Genomic DNA, 22,503 nt, shown 5'->3' with positions numbered 1-22,503 from the left:
TCGTTGACTATATAAACTAAGTATAATTTTGTGAAACTAATATAGTGAAAAAATGTTCATGTGGCCCCTCGCTTGACGCAATGTGGCATCGGTAAATCCTAATTGACGCTTATTGCGTCTGTTAGCGAGCTCACGCGTACCATCTCCTTTCCTTCTCGCTAATTATGGGCATGGCCATGTTAGAGCATCTCCAGCCGCGTCCCCTAAAGTAATTTGGGGCGCGCCGCACCAAAAATCTGTTCCAGCCGCGTCCTTCAAAGCCTATTTTTGTTCGGCGCGGCCCTATACGGTGTCCGGCGCCCCGAGCCCGTCCCCGTCCCACAGGGGACGCTCCGGGGACGCCGGACACACCGAAAAGCGAGGCGGGGAGTGGCGGGGCCGACCCGTCAGCGGCACAATAAATTTTAACCTAACCGTCGCCTACCTCGCGACGGAAGTTATTGGCTTTGCAGCGACGGTGCAGTTCCCGCAGAGGCGTAGCGACGCGTCCTGTCGCGCCTAGCTCTGCGTGCCGGCGTTAATGAGCGTCACCGCTCCTCCGCCTCCCTCCGGCCTATAAAAGGGCCGCCTCTCATCGTCCCTCTCACACACAAACCCTAGCGCCTCTCTCTCAAACCCTAGCCGCCACCATCTCAGCAAGACTCGACGCTTTGTCTGGTAGAGGCGGAGGCCGACCTCGCGGCCGTGGTGGTGCTCGTGGTCGTGGTCGTGGTCGTGGCCGCAGCAGAGCTGAACGCTCGCCGTCGCCTCCCACACCGTCGTCTTCATCGTCGGAGATGGACGTGGAGATGGACGTGCTGTTCGAGTTCGTCCTCGTCCTCAAGGGCGACCCGCGAGGCATCCAGAGGCTGTCGGACTCCTTCGCCGAGTACGTCGCCGGCGACGACCGCCCGCGCACGATGCATCTGCGGGAGGCTTCGTGCGGCTACTACCGGTGGATCGTCGATGCGATCTACGACGCGCGCGGCAAGATGTACCTCAACATCGGCTGGGAGAAGTTCGCGCGCCACCCCAGCCTCGACGCCGGCTTCATCCTCCTGTTCTACTACTTCGGCGACAGGGACATGAGCGTCAAGGTCTTCGACGAGACGCGCTGCCACCGGGACTACCACGGCGACAGCACCGACGAGGAGGACGACTGAGTGTTGTTTCTTCGCAGCGAATACGTGCACGAGGTTTCTGGATGTTCGTCTCATCGGTAGATGCAACAAGGGCACCATCCTCCCACTGGATTTTCCAGTTTGGGTGACTGGGTGTGCCCTCTAGTGTTCTTTCTTAGCAGCGAACACACGAAACCTTCGATGCACGGCCTATTTAGGTTTAGTTTTTTTGCAATATTTTATATTTGTGTCCACCATGGTTCAAACTATGTATTAGTTTGTGGAAACCATGTTCCTAACTATGTCTTCGTGTAAATCACGTTCCCAATTATGTATTAGTTTGTGGAAATTGAAATAAAAATGTCAAAAAAAGTATTTTAAATGTTTGGGGGACGCGGCTGGGGAGCGACGTCCCCCAAACGCGGCACGAACAAAACACGTCCCCCAAACGCTCAATCCGGCGCGGTTTGGGGGGCGCTTTGGGGGACGCGGCTGAAGATGCTCTTAGCATCGTTAGCGACAGAGACAAGAAGCATGGAAGGAGAGATACGGCCGCCGGAGCATATCCCGATCTCGCCGGTGATGGGGAGGACTCGGCTAGTCGCGTTGTTGCCGGCGAGGCGAGAAAAGGATCTCCCTGGTGAAGGTGAGGCATAGAACTTAGGGGAGCGGGTGTGGGTGCGGTGCTGGCAGGGGCACGTGCGTTCGTCCCCAAGCTCTGAGCCGCGGTAGCCGATCTCCTCGCCTTCTTCCGCTCCGTCCAGGCTCAGTCGTCATCTTCCTCGTCGGAGTCGAGGCCGGCGGCCCGGAGTTGGATGTATTTTTGGATTTCTTTCTACATCCACAATCTTGAAATAGCAGTTTCCCTAAGATCTAGATAATAGGTTTTTCCAGATTTTTTTGGATGTAATTTCTTTCTTTTTTTCTACATCTGCTGTTTTTTTATACATCCTCTATTGAAATCACAAAGACTAGTATATTTTATGGCATGTAACTTTCTGTAGTTAAAATCCAACTTTTTACATGCTAATACTTGCTCTGAAGATAGAAAAGAACGAGATGGGAGATGCATTTTTTGGCGTGAATTTGCGACCGCGTGGTGTATTTATTTTACACTGCCACGACCATCTCAGGCGTAGGATTACAACTTTCTATTTTTAGAATGTGAGGATGTCGGACTAGTTTATTTCTATTTTTGGGTGGGCGCACTCCCTAATACTAGGGGATTTACACATAAATAACTCTTTGTTGCAACTATAGCACAGACTGACCCTCCGGCCAAACTATTTCACCCGTCTAACCCTTTTGTGTGGCGCCCCTCACATCGGCGTCACACCTCACTGTGTGGCGCCGTGCCGGCGGCGCCACTATCTCAGCCACTATCCCAACCGACGTGGCAACCTCGGCGCTGAGCTGTGCGCCGATCTGACGTGACAGGATGTGTGGCGGCACTCCCATCGGCGCCACACATCCACTTATAATTGGCCAAAACATACTGTAAGACAATTCTCCTGGGACTTAGCCGTTTTGGCGAGGCTGTATGTGTGGCACCGACGCCACGGGCGCCACACAAACAGCCTCGCCAAAACGGCTAACGACTAAACTTCCGGAGCCCCTGGATGTTTTCCACATATAACTTGCATTGTGTGGCCCCCGTGTCATCGGCGCCACATTGTGAAGTGTGGCGCCCATGACGTTGGCGCCACACAATGAATTTTGCTAATCCATGAAATTTTGTACCTTATTTCAACAGTTTTCAATACAACAATAGCACTTTCAACAGCAGTTTCATACACACATCATACACATAGCACACATCATAGCTCACATCGTAGCACATAGATTCAATGGATTTCTATTTTCGTGCCCCTGGTTCGTTAGTTGTGCTCAGTTTTCCCCAGCATCTTAACTTTTCCTCAGTTTTCTCCTCCCTCCCTCGTAGACGCTCGGACGGGAGGGTTGCCGTCAGGTCAGAGGCCTTACCGTTACCGTTAATCTGACGGGTGGGGCTGCACAGAGGGCAGTTCCTCTCTGACCGTCTCGTGCTGACGGGTAGCCATCCATCTGTCGCTGACGCGTGGGCCGTTTTATTTCCTGATTGTATACGCGGTGCTGCCAATGACAAATGGGGCCGCTCTATAGGGCTGCCGCAGCCAATGACCAGTGGGGTTGTCTATTTTTCAGGAAAAGACATATATAACCGCTCTGTGGGGCTGTCGCAGCCAATGACCAGTGGGATCGTCTATTTTTCAGGAAAAGATATATATTGCCGCTCTGTGGGGCTGCCACAGCCAATGACCAGTGGGGTCTTCTATTTATTTAGAGAAAATTATATATTCCCGCTCTGTGGGGCCTCCGTAGCCAATGACCGCTAGGGTCGTCTATTTATTTAGAGAATATCATATAGAGCCGCTCTGTGGGGCCGCCTCAGCCAATGGCAGGTGACTATTTTCGCAGCTTAATCTAAAGTGAATCTTATGCTAAATATGGTGCTTCCCGACGGTGACCTAGCAGTGGCGGCGAGCATACCCGTTCTGACCATGCCGATATCGGCATCGTTTGGAGGTTGTGGTGCTCAAATCATGGTGGAAATTGCGATATACTTTTTTAAATGCATAATATATAGGAAAATAGCTAGATCTCTAAATCGATGCATATGAAGCTACATATATATTCTTGGTCATAATCCCCTTATCTAAAGGGGGTGGATGCATGGCTTCACGTCGTCGTCGCTTTCATCGTCGGTATCTTCGTCGTCCGAGTAGTAGTACTTCCTGCACCGTGCGAAGTGTACGAAGCAGACGAAATTCACACCGTGCGCGATGGCGAAATTCTCCCAGCCCTTGTCGAGGTACATCCGGCCTTGACCGTCAAATAGGACCTCCACGATCCAGAGATGAGGACCACAGTCAGCTGCTCGCAGATACACCTTAGCTGACTCCTGGCCGTCAAGATAGTCCGCAAACTTTTTTGGGAGTGCCTGCAAAGAGATCGAGCGCCGATCGTTTGAAATTAAAGGTTTTTTATAACATGCCCATAATTAATCACATGCATCATATATGTGAGAACGTGTACGTACCTTCTTGACCAAAGGGTCTTCATAGACGACGATGAAGAACTCCTCTATAAATTAAGGAGGACATGACCGTTGTGTGGGTAGTCATCTAGGTTTTGTGTTTTTTTAAACTTTGACCACATATATAGGAAAAAGTAGTAGCATTTATGACACTAATTTAGTATCCCGAGATTATTTTTGAAATGTAGTTTCAAATTATACCAAAATCTCATCATATATGTTGCTACTTTTTTATTTACGGTTGGTCAAAACTTAAAATATTTGACTTAGTACAAAAGCTAAAAGTACACTTATTTGTGGATGGAGGGAGTATATCTCATCAAAAAAGTAATGCGGTGATTGTTCATCATTTTACCGTAATGGCTACAAGAAATCGGTGATTGTTCATCATTTTTTGCGTGGAAACTAATGGCTACAAGAAATGGGTGATGGTGTATCATTTTTTGCGTGGAAAGTAATGGCTACAACAAATTGGTGATGGTGTATCATTTTTTGCGTGAAAAGTAATGGCTACAACAAATGGGTGATGGTGTATCACTTTTTGCGTGAAAAGTACAAATCGGTGATGGTTTATCATTTTTTGCGTGAAAAATAATGCCTAAAAGAGTTTATAATTTAGCTCGTGAAAAATAATGCAGAAAACCAAACTTTAGCGTACTGGGTAACCGCCCTTTAGAATACATAGAGGGTGGAAGCTAACCGCCGACAGAGAGAGAGAGAGAGGGTGGTGGCCTCGACCAGAGAGAGATAGGGGTTATCCTGCCCGATAAATCATATGATGAACGGTCGGCGGGCACGATCCGCGTGACATGGGCTAGACCAATCAGGGTAATGTTGGGCGTCTGTGAGAATTTGTGATGGAAGAGGGCAAAACTGAGTAGTATCAAGAAACCAAGGGCAAGTGAGTAGTAAACAGACTAAGGGATTCAAATATGAGATTTAAAAAATGAAAAATGCGTGTTTTGTACAATGAAACCCATCTTGGCCTACCTCAAACTATTTGCAATACAAATATACATGAGTGTGAAAATTATGGCCTCATTCAGACAAAGTATGTTTTGGGAAAAGCTGTTTTAGGTAGGGCTTATTGTGGAAAACCATGAACCTTCATAGCTACTAGGTGATTTGAGAAGTGGCAATTTGTGGTAAAACTTGATTTATCTATGATTTGAGAAGTGGCAATTTGTGGTAAAGACTCCATGAGTAAGTGCCACTCTTTTTCGGAATTTTTTGCATATTAAATAACATTTAACTAGTTAATCCCATTTGTTGACTCTTTGTTGACCAGCCACTTGAGGGTAAAACTAAGTATATTGCACTAGCCAGTATTAGCACTCAAGGTGAAAACTGAGCATATAAAAAATGCTAGTATATGACTCGAGGGTATACCTGAGTATATCTAAATTTCCAGGGTTAGACTCGAAGACGCGTGTTGCGGTGCAGAAGTGGAAGACATGCCATTGTTGACGCGTGTCGCGGTGCAGACGTGCAATAGTGGACGCGTAGGACGCGGGTCGCATTTAGGACGCGTAAGCCCCTCTCTCTCTCCCTCCCTCTGCACACAGTACGTCTAATTGTCGCTCACGCACGAAACCACGCATCTCACGTCCCATCAACTTCTCCAAATCGAAAAAAACCCAACCGCCGTACGCGCGCTACCCTGCCGGCGTTGGAGAAGAAAAATGCGCCGGCGGCCGTCGCCTCCGAGCCCATCGCCTCTGAGCCCGTCGCCGCCGAGCCAGTCGCCGCCGAGCCCGTCGCCTCCGAGGGCGGCGCATCCAAGCGCGGCGCCTCCGTGAACTGGGCCTCTCTCTCGGCTGATGGACCACTTCACAAGATCGGCGAATGCTTACTGGCGAACGAGGAGTATGCGAACACCTACTCTGCTATGAGGCTGTTGACTGCCAAAACCCACCGGCGGGCAGCGGCCTTGTCAACACTGTAGAGCCGGGAAGAGCCTAGAGCTGCGGCTGGCTGAGACCCCTCCGAGCGACGGCCCGCAATGCTCTTCTGGTCACACGCGGCGTTGCGAAGTGCAAGGGCGTGCCACCTGACCTATACCTGGCCAGGAAGGTGATGGGGATGCCTCGCTTAGTTTCCTGCAGGGCATACATGTAAACATTAAATACGAGCCTCGATCGGCTCTCAGGTTATCCTGTGAATCGGCTCAAAGAGCCGATCCACCCATGATCCGTGCGGGATGCACGAATACTTGGTGGTCCTGCATGATCAAGATGAAGCTAATGAGATCTACGACGATTTAGGGTTTTCACCGCATAATCGGATCATCCTACTCCGAGGTTGGGCCTCGCGGCCACGCACGGTGCTCGTAAGCCGATCCTAAACAAGGCCTAAAAACCAACATGATGTTGATCCTCGGAACATCCCGTTTAGGACTTGCGAACGCCACCCTACGTGCCACCTGGATCCTCCCCCTTTCTAAGGCCTAACTATTGCGAGATATTAAACTAATCCTTGTAGAACAAGGAGCAATCGTAACGGATCAGATCTACTAAATAATGATCAAGCGGGGTGCCGCCCCCACGCCTGAGATAGGCGTGAGGGCGGCTAGATATGCAAGGGTTGCACTACGTAAGCATGCTTAAACAAAGAACAATGCTAACCCTAACACATCTAATGATAACTACGTTGCTCGCCATCAAAAGCGCTTCAGTACGAGCAACGCATGAACAACGTGGGGCTTGTGCTGCCTAGATCGCAAGATGCGATCTAGGCAGCATGTCGCTTACCCGATAGAAACCCTCGAGACGAAGGAGTTGGCGATGCGCCGAGATTGGTTTGTTTTTGGGGTTGAACGTGAGTTGTTGTTTATTCCATAAACCCTAGATACATATTTATAGTCCAGGGGACTTTCTAATGTGGGCGTGCACTCGAACCGTGCACGGGTAAAACTCTAACTTCTAAACTAAGATGCGATCTACTATATTAAGATACACGGGCTAACTAGCCCAACTTGGTATAAAAGGCCGATTCATACACTTCTTTTGTGTATATTCTTCAAGTCCATCTTCAATCGCGGCCCACCTCCGATCCGGTCAAATTCGGTGATAACACATGCCCCCTGGTTTTGGAAATGACATTTCCAAAATCATTATGCTTTTCCTTCGTCGGGTCATGTCGTGGCGGAGCGTAAACTGCCGATTGTTAGCTGGATCGACGCCCAATGAGCCGATAGCAACGCATTGGTCTCTCATAATCTGTCCTTCATCTTCTTCGACCGATGACTCCGAGACCTGGTGACACTCCTCCGCAAAATTCACCATCCTCGAAGAAGGTTGCTACACGGACCAGCCGATGATACTCCAATTGGCTTCTAGAAACGAGAATATTTACCGGGTCGGTTGCCCCCCGAGTCTCAGTCAAGGCGAAACAGAGACGAGGATACACAAATTAGCCGAATGGACCTGGGCTTGATCATGTCTGAGGGCACTATCATGCAGAGCCAGCCGATTTGAACGAAATCGGCTCTCCAGAGGAGAGGGCCTTCGGGGTGAGCTGCCCCCCGAGTTTCTTCAGTCCAAATGTCATGACTACATATCCAAACAAGCCCATTGAACCTGGTACTCTGAATGCAGTCTTGTGTATATCTTCTGGATATTGCCAACATAAAGTAATATAACAAGTGCAATATGCAAGTATGTAGGAATCAATGCACAGTTAACACAAGTGTTTGCTTTTTAGACAGAAGGAAATGGGTAAACTGACTCAACAATAAAAGTAGAAGAAAGGCCCTTCGCAGAGGGAAGCATGGATTGCTATATTTGTGCTAGAGCTTTATTTTGAAAACATGAAACAATTTTGTCAACGGTAGTAATAAAGCATATGAGTTATGAAAGTTATATCTTACAAGTTGCAAGCCTCATGCATAGTATACTAATAGTGCCCGCACCTTGTCCTAATTAGCTTGGACTACCGGATCTTTGCAATGCACATGTTTTAACCAAGTGTCACAATGGGGTACCTCCATGCCGCCTGTACAAAGGTCTAAGGAGAAAGCTCGCATTTTGGATTTCTCGCTTTTGATTATTCTCAACTTAGACATCCATACCTGGGACAACATGGACAACAGATAATGGACTCCTCTTTAATGCATAAGCATGTGGCAACAATTATTATTCTCATATGAGATTGAGGATATATGTCCAAAACTGAAACTTCCACCATGATTCATGGCTTTAGCTAGCGGCCCAATGTTCTTCTCTAACAAATGCATGCTCCAACCATTAAGGTGGTAGATCTCTCTTACTTCAGACAAGACGGACATGCATAGCAACTCACATGATATTCAACAAGGAATAGTTGATGGCGTCCCCGAAACATGGTTATCGCACAACAAGCAACTTAATAAGAGATAAAGTGCATAAGTACATATTCAATACCACAATAGTTTTTAAGCTATTTGTCCCATGAGCTATATATTGCAAAGGTGAATGATGGAATTTTAAAGGTAGCACTCAAGCAATTTACTTTGGAATGGCGGATAAATACCATGTAGTAGGTAGGTATGGTGGACACAAGTGGCATAGTGTTTGGCTCAAGGATTTTGGATGCATGAGAAGTATTCCCTCTCGATACAAGGTTTAGGCTAGCAAGGTTGTTTAAAGCAAACACAAGTATGAACCGGTACAGCAAAACTCACATAAAAGACATATTGAAAGCATTATAAGACTCTATACCTTCTTCATTATTGTACCTTTTATCATTATATCGAAGCCGATCGCTTGAACCGGCCTCCCCTTTGTCCTTGCCACCAGAGCGACTGTTCTCTTCTCTGTCTTTGCCATGGCGGTAAACAGAATGAGCTACCATGTAGTCAACTTCCTGGCGCAGAGCTCTGGTCCGTTCTTCTGAAGGGGTGGACGGATCTACTTGGTCGAGGGCACCCTCGGCTGTAAAGCCGTTCCCCCTGATGCCATGAGAACGGGTCTTCGAGAAAGAGCCGATTAGATCGGTTTCGAGGGTGGCCTTGATCTCATTGTATTGCTTCTTGAGCTCGTCAGGCAGCTCCTCGTAGGTGACTGGCGTGCCGTCCGCCATCTCAGATGTAGATGGCGATGTGGTTGATGTAGACGTTGGTCCCACCGGGCGTGCCAGAATGTGTTGACTGCCAAAACCCACCGGCGGGCGGCGGCCTTGTCAACACCGTAGAGCCGGGAAGAGCCTAGAGCTGCGGCTGGCTGAGACCCCTCCGAGCAACGGCCCGCAATGCTCTTCCGGTCACACGCGGCGTTGCGAAGTGCAAGGGCGTGCCACCTGACCTATACCCGGCCGGGAAGGTGATGGGGATGCCTCGCTTAGTTTCCTGCAGGGCATACATGTAAACATTAAATACGAGCCTCGATCGGCTCTCGAGGTTATCTCGTGAATCGGCTCAAAGAGCCGATCCACCCATGATCCGTGCGGGATGCACGAATACTTGGTGGTCCTGCTTGATCAAGATGAAGCTAATGAGATCTACGACGATTTAGGGTTTTCACCGCATAATCGGATCATCCTACTCCAGGTTGGGCCTCGCGGCCACGCACGGTGCTCGTAAGCCGATCCTAAACAAGGCCTAAAAACCAACATGATGTTGATCCTCGGAACATCCCGTTTAGGACTTGCGAACGCCACCCTACGTGCCACTGGATCCTCCCCCTTTGTAAGGCCTAACTATTGCAGATATTAAACTAATCCTTGTAGAACAAGGAGCAATCGTAACGGATCAGATCTACTAAATAATGATCAAGCGGGGTGCCGCCCCCACGCCCGAGATAGGCGTGAGGGCGGCTAGATATGCAAGGGTTGCACTACGTAAGCATGCTTAAACAAAGAACAATGCTAACCCTAACACATCTAATGATAACTACGTTGCTCGCCATCAAAAGCGCTTCGATACGAGCAACGCATGAACAACGTGGGCTTGTGCTGCCTAGATCGCAAGATGCGATCTAGGCAGCATGTCGCTTACTCGATAGAAACCCTCGAGACGAAGGAGTTGGCGATGCGCCGAGATTGGTTTGTTTTTGGGGTTGAACGTGAGTTGTTGTTTATTCCATAAACCCTAGATACATATTTATAGTCCAGGGGACTTTCTAATGTGGGCGTGCACCGAACCGTGCACGGGTAAAACTCTAACTTCTAAACTAAGATGCGATCTACTATATTAAGATACACGGGCTAACTAGCCCAACTTGGTATAAAAGGCCGATTCATACACTTCTTTTGTGTATATTCTTCAAGTCCATCTTCAATCGCGGCCCACCTCTGATCCGGTCAAATTCTGGTGATAACAGAGGCAAGTCTGTAGAAATTGGCGCTCAGATTTACCTGAGCCCGACGTGCACCTGCACGAATGGATCATGCTAGACCACGCCCTTCCACGCGTCGCTGAGTTCACCTTCCTCCAACATCACGCTACGTCACCATAGATCTATCGGAAGTTCATGCAAGGTTCAAATTCCTCCATATATATAGGGTTAATCTACCTTTTTATTTTCAATCTTAAACATCTTAGTGCTGAATGTTATCTACATCAATATATTTTAGATACTACTTCGTCGGCTTTTGCCGTGGCGTCATCGTGCTTGCCCAAAAGAACCCGCCGCACAAGATACGGCTTCTGAACCCACTCACAAAGAAATCGAACACTATGTTTGAGGCGCAGATGCCATCTGTTTTTCTGAATTCAGTCGCTGTAATCAAATCCCCGACTATGGTCTTCGTTGCCGCACATTACCCGCCGGAAATTGATTGGGTCAATGAGAGCACTCCAACTAAGGATATATATGAAGATGGGGGAGAAGAAAGATTTTCGATCGAGAACCATTGTCTGCGTTGCATTACCCCGTTCAATGGTGAATCGTATGCGTAGTCGCGGACAGTTTTGAGTCCGGAAGAATAGTGGGCACCAATGTGCAGTTGCAGCAGCGTGCGAGCACTGTCAAGATGGAGACACTAATTTCATTTCCAAAACTTGGAAATGAGAAGTTCTACCTTGTGAAGTCGGATGGTGATCTGCTGCTTGTGTTGTTGGTCAACCTGGCTTTGGCGGGCAAACCATTGGTGTACCGTGTGGACACTCAGAGCCGCTCTCTCCATCCGGTCAAGAACATTGGCAGTAATGCCTTCTTCGTGAATTATATCCGGTGTATCTCCGTCGACACCAGAGTGCACCCGACACTTCGACCTGGCTGCATCTACTACACGGATTTGGGTTATATCAAAGAGTACTCTTATGATACAAAGGCCTGGGATGAGTGGCCACTATGTGTGGATAGAATAGGAAACTACAGTATGACAAATGAACACAGGCCATACCGTTTGGAGGATGTATTGGCCGCACACTGCAGACGGAAGGAGTTCAATGAATATTTCCTTGGGGTGATGCACGAATGGAGCGACGAAGAAATATATGAGGAATGAAGAACAAATTCATTCATCCTGGGGTATCCTAATCTTCTTGTTGTCCATACATTACGTGCGTCTTGTATTTTTTTCAGCTTAGTTTGTCGTGAACATTAACAACGTTATTGGCTGCTTTTAGCTGTTGTATGCAGTTTATGTATTATACTTAGTTTTCTGATTATGCTCCTGTGAATTTATCATATACTAGCTTCTAGATTTGCTACTAGATTTGCTGCCATATTGGGCAAAAAATGAGGGCCAAAAGGCATAAATAATTAAAGAAAGACAGAAATAGAAGCTTCTCTAGATTTGATACTAATTTGGTGAAAAAGACAGAGAGAAAGAGGGGAAAAGGTGCTCTTAAAAATGCCAATTTGGGCCGATAGAGACAAAACCCAGCTCCTGCTCACGTGCAACCAAACGCTATCTCGTCATGTCCCACGCAGTCCCTTTCTACCAGCCCCACGCGACGCGGCCCCACACGTCAGCACGGAACGGTCAACTTAACGGGAATCCTGCCGTCTGAGCTGCTTCTTCGGGTTTCGAACAAAGACTTGGGGAAAACTGAGGAAAAACTAAGGAGTTGGGGAAAACTGAGCACAACTAAGGAACCGAGGGCACGAAAATAGAAATCCCTAGATTCAAACAACACGTAGCATCAATAGACATGGTTCGAAATGACATAGAGTTCACAACACGATACTTATGAAGATAGAGTTCACAACAACACGTAGCAAATGCATCTATCCTCTGCGACGTCTCCTCCTCACGGGCTGCTTCCGGACGGCCAACCTTTTCGTCCGCTGCCGTGGCTCTTGTTGCTGCTCCTCCTCCTGCTCCTACTGCTCCTCCTCCTCTGAAGATAATGGCTCATCGTTCCTCATCCTCAATGATGATCTCCGCGGCGGCGCCTCATCCTCCTCAATGACAACCTTCTTTCCTCGGTTGACATAGTCGTCCGGAGTGTATCGGTTTGGAGCCTTGCCCCTTGGCTTCAACTGGTAAGCAGACCGTCTAAAATTTGATGTCTAGGGTTTCAACAAATCTAGGATTTCAACACATAGATACATGATAATATGGATTTCAACACATACATGAGCACATTGATTCAATTTCTAAGATTTTCATATCTAGGGTTCCATGTCTAAATTGAATTAAATCCGAGAAAATCATGGATGAAACGAAGGGGATCGAGGGAGAATACCTTGAGGAAGGAATTGGGAAGAGATTGGCCGGACAGATCTGATGATTTGGTGGTGGATTTGGTGGGGGGAGAGGGGGAAGGAGGAGGAACCGCCGGCCGCCCAAGGTCTTCACGCGAAACAGAGAGGAGAAAGAGGAGAGCTCGGGCTGGGGCGGGCGCGGGCGTCACACTTAAGTGGATGTGTGGCACCCTTCCGAGCGGTGCCACAGGTTTGTAGTGTGGCGCCGATGGGAGCGGCGCCACACATCCTGCCACGTCAGATCGACGCATAGCTCAGCGTCGAGGTTACCACGTCGGCTGGGAGAGTGACGGCGCCACACAGTGAGGTGTGGCGCCGATGTGCAGGGCGTCACACAAAAGGGTTAGATGGGTGAAATAGTTTGCCGGAGGGTCAGTTTGTGCTATAGTTTCAGAAAAGGGTTATTTTTGTGTAAATCGCACTAAGACTAATCGGTGGCACTTTGTAGCAACGCCCACCTAGAAAAAAAAACCTGGAACACCCAGCTCCGCTGATGGGCCGATGATCGGGCCGCATTCCCGGGTGTCCCTACTTCACGCTTAAAATGGCGTTAACGCATTCCCGGGTGGGCCGGCCCAATTGCCCAGTTCCGCTGTGTACTCATTTGCTGGCTGTTCGATTGATCCTTTGGTCGTGTATATATGTTTCAATTTCAACTATGGGACAGATTCTCTCTCCAAAGAAGTACGGGACAGCTAAACCGGCTGAGACTCAAAAAGAAAAATAAGTTCAGATTCGAGAATTGTTCAAACCATAAAAATGTTCAAATCCGAAATTTGTTCAAAATTCAAAAAATTCAGATTCGAAAAAGGTTCAGATTCAAAAATGTTTGAAATTCGAAGATGTTCAAATCCAAAAAAATGTTCAAATTACGTAAAAAGATCAGATTTCGAAAAATTCTTATCTGAAAATGTTCAGATTCGAAAAAAAAGTTCAAGGTTCATGTTAAAAAATGTTAAGATTTTAAAAAGTTCAAAAACTCATTCTAAAAAATGTTCAATTTTTTAAAAAGTGTTCAAATTTGAAAATGTTCAAAAAAATTAAAACAGGAAACGAAAACATACAAAACTTGGAAGAAAACCCGACCGAAAAACCAGTAAAATCCTTGGAAAACCCACGCAGAAAAGATAACTAAAATCGGAAAACAAAAACCAGCAAAACCAGTTAAACTCGACCTAAGGCCATCTCCAACGCGGCCGACCCATCCCGCGCCTACACGTCCAAATGGGTCGTGGCCCAACGCCCCGACTCATCCCAAAAGCGGATGGCACGCGCAAATCTGGATCAGGTTTGCGTGGCCCAACGCCCCGACTCATCCCAAAAGCGGATGGCACGAGCATCCGGATGGGTACCCATCACCCGTTAACTCAGCGGGTACCCGCATCAAAGTGAAGATGGATGAAAACATCAACATATTCTGGTGTGCTGCTTGCTTCAGATCACAGCTAGAATTCATAACTGAAAATGTAGATGGGACGAGCATGCCTACGTTATAGAAAATCCACCTCAGCAGAACAGTTGTTCGCCTCTCCGATCAACTCGACCTCAATGCCTTACACACAGCTTCGTCATCACTCGCCACCTTCATCACCTCATAGCTAGTAATCTATCAATCCCGCCTTTCAGAATTCCTACATCCCCAGCCAGAAAACTGCACTAGAAGCTATTCATCCTCTCAGGCTGAAGCAGTAGGGCTGCTTCTTAGGTGTGCATATTATGAGTTACTTGCAGGAACAATACATCAGTCATCTCCTATAACAGCAAACAAACCGGTGAAAAGCTTTACAGTCAGAAGACAGATTGATAAACTGGAGGCTGCTCACACATCCCAGATTCCGTTTCTTCATCTTCACAAGGGCAAGAATCTCATAGCAGGTAACCTAACAAAAGATGTACATCCAAGGGTAGGTCTTCAGACTCGAAGAAAGTACTACAACCTTTACACGCTGCCGCTTGTGATGCACTGCTAGCTGCAATGAGCACGCCTCAATGTAAAAGACTCCAGAGGATCAACATTTACCATCTACTGCAATATCAGCGGAAGTTAGCCCTCAGGTGCTTCACTGCTTTAAAAAGGAAAAAAAGAGGAAATGATCAGTTAACATGGTTATAGTGTGTGATGAGAGGGCACTGATCGTCGGTGTTGGGTTTGTGCATGTGAGTAGAATTATCACATGCATTACACTGACAGCAAAACGTAATTTCTTGGAAATGGACAAATGGAAGCGGATGGAGAAGCCAAAAGGAAATACAATTGCGTTTAGTGATGTATTGGTCTTAATGATATCTCTCTTCTTATATTGGTACTGCACAGTTCTACAAACCCGAAAACATGTTATTACCAATATCTTGCACTTCCAGACAGTACTGAAATTCGTGGGTTCTCAAGGCTCCCGGGTGCTCAAATTGCTCCACAAGTGTATTAGGGAGCATATATTAAGCAGACATTTCCAATTTTCATGCAATATATCAATGGGATTACAACCATAACATACGCATCTCAATGTATAAAAAAAATAACATTTTTGAATACTAAAATATAAATACAATATACCCTAATGCATTTCCAATTTTCGGTTGGCGTAATGCGATTGTCCAAAAGTAAAGAAAATAGCAATCTTTCAATGCTAAAATATAAATACAATCTATCTCCCTTGGTCTAATGCGGTTGTCCAAAACTAAAAGGAAATAGCATTCTTTGAATGCTAAAATATAAATACAGAATGTATATTATTGCAGCAACTAGAATGTCCGACTCAGTTAGAATATTAGGAAATTATGGGAATTGAATTAATGTTGTGTGATAGGGGATGTTCTAGATTTATCATCATCCCTTAGAGTAAATTTATGTGCTCACCAAAATAGCAACGCACTTTGGATCTCGAGGCTCCTGGGGCAAGAAAATAAAATTTAAAAATTCATATGTTTGTCTCAAAATCACTAAATAATTTACACACGGGTAATCTTAGAGCCTGTTGGAGAGATATATTTGCATAGAATAATTCAAAATAATGCAACTTGTGAAAAAATGAGATATCTAGCCACGTTTTTTACAATTTAAATTTTTTTTTTACCCTATTGCTTTTACTAATGCAAATATTAACATTATTTTTTGAAACTTCTTCCGATGGTAGTGAAGATTGAAATCTGCATGCACGATTGTTTTCATATTTTTTTTGTGATACTATGATTTTTTTTAAATATTTTTCCATACCAGATGCACTGGTGCCTAGGAGAAAAAAAATGCATTCCCACCAAAAGCCTGCTGGACAAACAAATTCATTATGGTAATCTTGTTACACCTCTCTGTTCACTGGAATTCAAAACATATACAGACAAGTTAGCATTTGGCAACTAATCTTTCATTTTTTTTTGACAAGCCAAGAACATGTGCTGAAATTTCATTTGTCTCAAAATATGTGTTCAAAATTCGCTGCAGCTGAGGCTAATAGGAGCATAACATATGTTGACAATGGAGGTGAAATCTGGGTAGTCGGCTGGTCTGATTTCTCCGCAGACTTGCATTCTAGGCCCGCTATAAGCTGTAGTATGCCCATATTACTCAAACTGAGTGTGAGGGTTGAGAGGATAGTAATGATTTTGTATGCTAGATTACAATTCGAGTTGCGAGGTCATTCTCCAAGTGTTTCTCAATGTTAATGATAGTGTGTTAGCGCTTGATATTGCAAGAGAACTTTGTAATCCACATGGAAGACTATTATTTGAGTGAAACCATGCCCTAGAAGCAATGCTTAATATTAAAAGAAATATGTAAATGAACAGTCTTGCCTATTTGCTGAAGGGTTCATTATAATTACAGTGTTGGTAGTGGATGCTGCAGATATGATGATGGTGATGACGAGATAGTGCAGTCTCGAGGATTTGCGTTACATTGATTTTCAATTGGTCCTAGGAACATATTAGCTAGATGGATTACAGAGAGAGTAGGAGTGTCTTCATTTCTTTAGCTGGGATATTTGTGAGATTTCAAAATATACGAAAGAAGAGAGCAAAGCAAACCATAGTGGAGCAATGAATCAGAGAGATGCTGAGGTGAAGAAATTGTCGGGAGTTGTAATTCTGGAGATTACAGTGGTCTTTTTCCAAGTCCCAGTAAGAACTGGAACCAGATAGCTTTTGAACAAGGATAGAGGAAGAAAAGACGATCATTACTGCAATCTAGTAGCCACTGGAAGAGAAGTACTCCAGCAAGGAAGCACCAGATGGAACTACAAACTCTGGGAATAATATTTCTACTTTTGCATGTTAATAATGTTCAGGTTGAGTTGGTTTAGGTTCATGTTAGCAATAGAATTATCACTTTTTGATTAACGAACAACTCTAGACATTTTCAGTAAGACACAAACCTGAGTAGGTGCGAGTCCAATATAAGATGTCATGTGTATCTAAACATAACTCATTTGCACTGAAGAAAGGTCTTTTAGATGGTAGTTGAACCTGCACAGAAGTTTGTCCAATAGGTACATGCAGAATCAAATTAAAAAGCATCCCCCAAACAGTTGAATGAGGAGGGGTGCATTCCATCTCCTAGGTTCTTTAAGCCAAGTTTATTTAATTCTTCTGGTATTTGGATCCTGGAGTTTGGGAGAAGATGGTCATATGCTCCATCCACTTCAAAGTTGTTGTTTTCACAGATCGAAATATTCAAGAGTTTCGACTACCAAATAGGTGCTTCAAAATAATGTGCAACTTTGTCTCAAAAACTATAATCACAGTGTATGGCTTCATTGGGAGATGATAAATCCAGGAAAATAGTGGTGAAAGCTGTAATTTGAAGACAATTTTGATGTTCAAAACGAACTTTAAGGAAACTGGAGGAGGATATACTAGTTCATATGAAACAGGTAGGCTCATTCCAGATAGCTATATTTCCAGATAAGTAATTACCACTGCGTTGATTTAGTCAAATGATTTAAACGATCCCATATCCATGTTACAGAGAGGTTACCTGATACTCTCCAGTTGTCGATGAGGGGAAGTATTTCATCTAGATGATATGGGCCCAAAGATAGCTGGTCACATTTAGAGGCCTCCGAGTAAGGTAGAAAATACAGCCACATTAACCGCACATCCCTCACATGTCACACCTAGTCCTCCATTGGCTGTGCTGGGAATGCATTTGTTAGCCCAAGCTCTTAAATGCAGGGGCATCTTGCTGCTATCCTATTGAATCACTTGTCACCAGAAATGCCTTACACTTGCTGTAAACTTCTAAAGAATTCAGGACAAAGAACATTAGATATGTAGTAAACAGGTACAGGAGACAAAGATAAGTTTAATCTGAGTCAATGTGCCAACATGAGAAAGTTTGTTAGTGTTCTAATCATCAGGAGTATTGACCATACAGTTTTGACATAGATTGAGGTAGGTTGGAGGATAAGAAAGCTCATTTATGGTAATAAAAAGTAAGTTTGAGGATAAACAGCATCCATGTCAGCGAACCTCAAGAGCTGCCCGTGTAGACATATGACATACTTTGGCTGGATCTATCTACCGGTTTAATAATTTATGATTGAAAAAAATTCTAATCAAATGAGCGAATAAGTTATGCAAATGATGATGATGTAGGAGCAATGCTATCTAGCTCTCCCTGGACTCTCTCTCTATCTGAAGATATAAGCTTCACACTCACATCTCTCTATCTTGGTGTGCTTAACACACATGTACACACAGGGCTTAATACTACTAGGAAGCTTGTGCTTCACAAACGCACATACACACAGGGCTTCTACTAGTATGAAGCTTTGTTAGATATCTCAAGTGTACCAAGCTTACTTACATGGGAGGGATGATACTCTATTTATACTTGTATGGCACAATCCAAACCGTATACCATACTTCTAGAATACTCAACAAACTCTAGATATTTCATACTACTCCTAAATATCTCACTCTAGAACATTCCCCATTCTAGAATTCTCTCTACATACCCTGGATACTTCATGACTAAGCTAGCTCCTTCTACTAGCCAACTACATTGACAAGATTACTACTAACAATCTCCTCCATAATCTTGTCATATCAACTAGATCCCCTAATCCAGATCACATGGACCATGCACTTCATCTTGTGATGGCTTCGCACCGCCTCACGTCAAGCAACGACGCCGCACCCTGCTTGTTAGCCTCACACCGACTCCATATAAGATGGCATCACACCAACGATTCGGTTTCACACCGAGCTTCCATGTGCTAGTGGCATCTCACCACGGTCTCAGCCTCACACCGACTCTTTCACTTGACAATGGCATCACACCACCGTCATTGGCTTCACACCAATCTTTCTAGTGACAACAACATCACACCATAGGGGTCGACCTCACACCGACGCCCTCTAGACGATGGTATCACACCACCGCTTTTGCACACTCCGATTTCATCTTGTCGTGGATGACACCCTCATAGTGCCGGTCCCCACGACATCTTGCCGCAGCATCACACTGCAACATTTGTTGCATTCACACCAACTCTCTCCATGATGACAATGGCATCACACCACCGCCGTCGGCATCACCGATCCTCCTAAAGATGATAGCATCACGCCACTATCTTGTCGCGGATGACGCCCTCACAACGCCTTCACCAAGTTGTCTTGCCGCAGCTTCACGATGCAACATTTGTGGGCTTCGCACCAACTCTCCATAATGACGATGGCATCACACCACCCCTATTGGCACCTAGCGGCATCGCACCGCCGGCGCCATCACCTCGCGAAAGCATTGCAGCGCCGACACCGCTGCCTCACGACATCATTGCACTGTCGTATCCTCGTGGCAGTTTTAGACTGCCATCACTTTCTAGTGGCATCGCACTGCCAGCTGCTGGCAGAGTGACACCGCCGGTGAGCTCCACCTTGTGCCATCGTCTGCCGCTACCACCTTGGATCTTGAGGCTCTGGTGCCAATTGTAGGACCTATGCAATCTAGCTCTCCCTGGACTCTCTCTATCTGAAGATATAATCTTCACACTCACATCTCTCTATCTTGATGTGCTTCACACACGTACACAGAGGGCTTATACTACTAGAAAGCTTGTGCTTCACACACGCACATACACACAGGGCTTCTACTAATAGGAAGCTTTGTTAGATTTCTCAAGTGTACCAAGCTTACTTACATGGGAGGGGTGATACTCTATTTATACTTGTACATGACCCTTTAGATTGTTGCCATGTGGCACAATCCAAACCCTATACCATACTTCTAGAATACTCTAGAAACTCTAGATATTTCATACTACTCCTAAATATCTCACTCTAGAACATTCCTCATTCTAGAATTCTCTCTACATACCCTGGATACTTCATGACTAAGAAACATTAGCAGGGGAAGATTAAGCTTTTCATAAATAGTAGCATTTCATGAATGTCGCCATATGCAAATAACTAGGAGTTCATCATATTTACAAAAAAAAGCTATTTCTTTCCCATTTAGACACTATGATCAGGGCAACGAACTAAAGTTCAGGAAGAAAGATAATGAAACTACAGCAAGGCATAAGTATGCAAATATTGTCGAAGTCGTGATTCTAACACAGTCACTTGGCTCGCACATGAACCTCGAAAGGCCGCCTGCCATGCAAGCTGCAGTGAAAAGAAGGGCTCCCGTGATCTGAAAAGAAAACAACATCAGTAACTCAAATAGATTCTATGAAGTGAAAAGGTTACACCGAAGAGTAGATGCACTTACCGCATCTCCAATAGTTAAGAACCAAATGAGCCGAGGGTTGTGTAAACGACGCCCGACAAGCAGCGCGTGCAAATCCACAATGGCAAGCGGGAAACTCCACAGACACGTCAAAGCGGCAGCTGCAGCAAGAAATCTGGCCAAAACAGTAACCCATTAGTTTGAATAGGATTACGAGTCGAAGAGTTGAGCTGACTCGTTCGGGTACCGACTCATAGACTAATCGTGACTAGTCTAGTACAAAATACTATCATATATAGCAACCAGATAGGAGATTTAGTAACTAAAATCGACATTTGTTCGACATAAGTTACATAAGATAATAATGCTATAACCTAGACAGTTATCCACCGATACCTCTGGACAGTTGTTCATGCCCGAAGTGAGTCGATCGAGTCGAATTACCACGACTAGTCTAGACTAGTCAATGACTAGTCAATGTCATTGACTAGTCGCTCGACCGCTGGACTCTATGAACTAGTCGAGTCGAACAAGCTAGTCGACAGTCAAGTTAGGACTCATAGACTAGCTGGGCGACTAGTCTAGACTAGTCATTACTCATAATCCATGTTTGATATGAGAAAAGAATTAAGCAGTGTGTCATGATTAGAAAAGAAGAACTGCTAACCCGGAGACGAGGACAGGTGTAAGGTCGGTGCTGGCCATCACAGCCACTGTGATGACTGCACAAACAAACTGTGTACACCGGAAGACGAGGCCGAGAAGTGTCCCAGGCTTCCCTGGCACGTCCTCCATCCTAACCGCCGGCTGCGGGCCCACTGGAAGCCCCGCTGGCCCCTCCACCTCCACCTCCACCGGATGTATGTTCGTATGGCTCATTTTCTTTCCTGAAATTATGAAAAAATTCACCGTGCCATATTAACTACAACAGAATAACTCCTCACACAAAACATTTATAATACAGATATGGGCCACATCTTCTTAGCTTAAGCTTGTCGAGAATATGGGTTCCAATGAAATTAATTTCGTACCAATTAACATATAATTTAGTTATTCACTCGTACGATTTGCTTACATCGAATTCCAAGATATGCAATTAACAGTCACAGATGTTCTACTATGATCATTCATGTTACCTAAATGCACAAGTTCTATATAATCGCTTTTTCAAAAGGAAAAAAAAGGTTCTATAGTTTGATAATTCACACTCAGGGTCAACAAGTTGGATACTCTGACCACTAGACATCTCTATTACAACATCCAGAATAGTACTCAGAGTCAATTGCAGAAGTAGAAACAGTTGAGGTGCTTACATGCACACAGGTTCTAATTCATCTCCAATGATCTACACAATGAACATGGCAAAAATTCCACACAAACATTCAAGAGCTTTTACACTGCATCAATAGAACATGGACAGAAAGAATCTTTCACTACAATATACATGTATCTGGGTACATACACATATCTACTAGTATTTGTTTGCACACACATGTTGATATAACGGGCATTATCAAATTACGAGAGAAATAAAAAAACGGAAATTGCTAATCATAGTTTTACCAACTTAGTGGAGTGGAGGGCTGCCGGCGGTGTCCTGCTTGCTTGCTGAAGTCGAGCTAGACGATGCCTCGATGAACAGCGGTGTGGGGGAGGCAGATGAAGCCGGAGGTGGAGCTGGGCGGCAGAGTCGAGCTGGAGGATCCGGGGACGGGAGAGGAGGCGGTTGACGACGCGGACGTTGGGATGTGCTGCAGATCCGTCGGGCGGTGCTGGAGGCGACCGCTGGCGGTGAAGCGGATCTCGCTGGGATAAGGCGGAGAGGCGGCGGCGGCGGCGGAATAAGCTAGAGCGGAGTGGTGATAAGAGGCGGTGGAGGAGGAGGGATAAGGAGGGGCGGCCTGGTGAGCGGTGGGCGGCCGGCGGCCGGCGGCCGGGGGAGTAACAGGCGGCGGCGGAAACCTGGCTGGGGGAGGAGGCGAGTCGAGTCGAGAGAGAGGGCTGAAGTTAGCTTTTTTAGGTTCAGTTATT

At 45.7% G+C, this 22,503-nt stretch overlaps 1 protein-coding gene across 2 annotated transcripts; it reads right to left on the bottom strand.

The window, feature by feature from the left end:
* Positions 1-20,144: 20,144 nt before the first annotated feature.
* Positions 20,145-22,262, bottom strand: LOC124658845 (CASP-like protein 5A1). 2 transcript variants are annotated; one of them, XM_047196851.1, is made up of 4 exons: positions 22,036-22,262; positions 21,140-21,359; positions 20,515-20,647; positions 20,145-20,436 (listed from the first exon to the last, which is right to left on the bottom strand). In XM_047196851.1, the coding sequence occupies exons 2-4, from the start codon at positions 21,349-21,351 to the stop codon at positions 20,269-20,271; spliced, it is 513 nt and encodes a 170-aa protein (XP_047052807.1). In that variant the 5' UTR covers positions 21,352-21,359; positions 22,036-22,262; the 3' UTR covers positions 20,145-20,268. The 2 variants fall into 2 exon arrangements, with proteins under 2 accessions (XP_047052807.1, XP_047052808.1); XM_047196852.1 differs by having other exon boundaries at positions 22,040-22,262.
* Positions 22,263-22,503: the final 241 nt, after the last annotated feature.

The sequence above is a fragment of the Lolium rigidum genome, chromosome 6 (assembly GCF_022539505.1).
Source record: "Lolium rigidum isolate FL_2022 chromosome 6, APGP_CSIRO_Lrig_0.1, whole genome shotgun sequence".
NCBI lineage: Eukaryota > Viridiplantae > Streptophyta > Magnoliopsida > Poales > Poaceae > Lolium > Lolium rigidum.
Note: the sequence above shows the minus strand (reverse complement) of the source record. Positions and strands in the feature narration are given on the sequence as shown.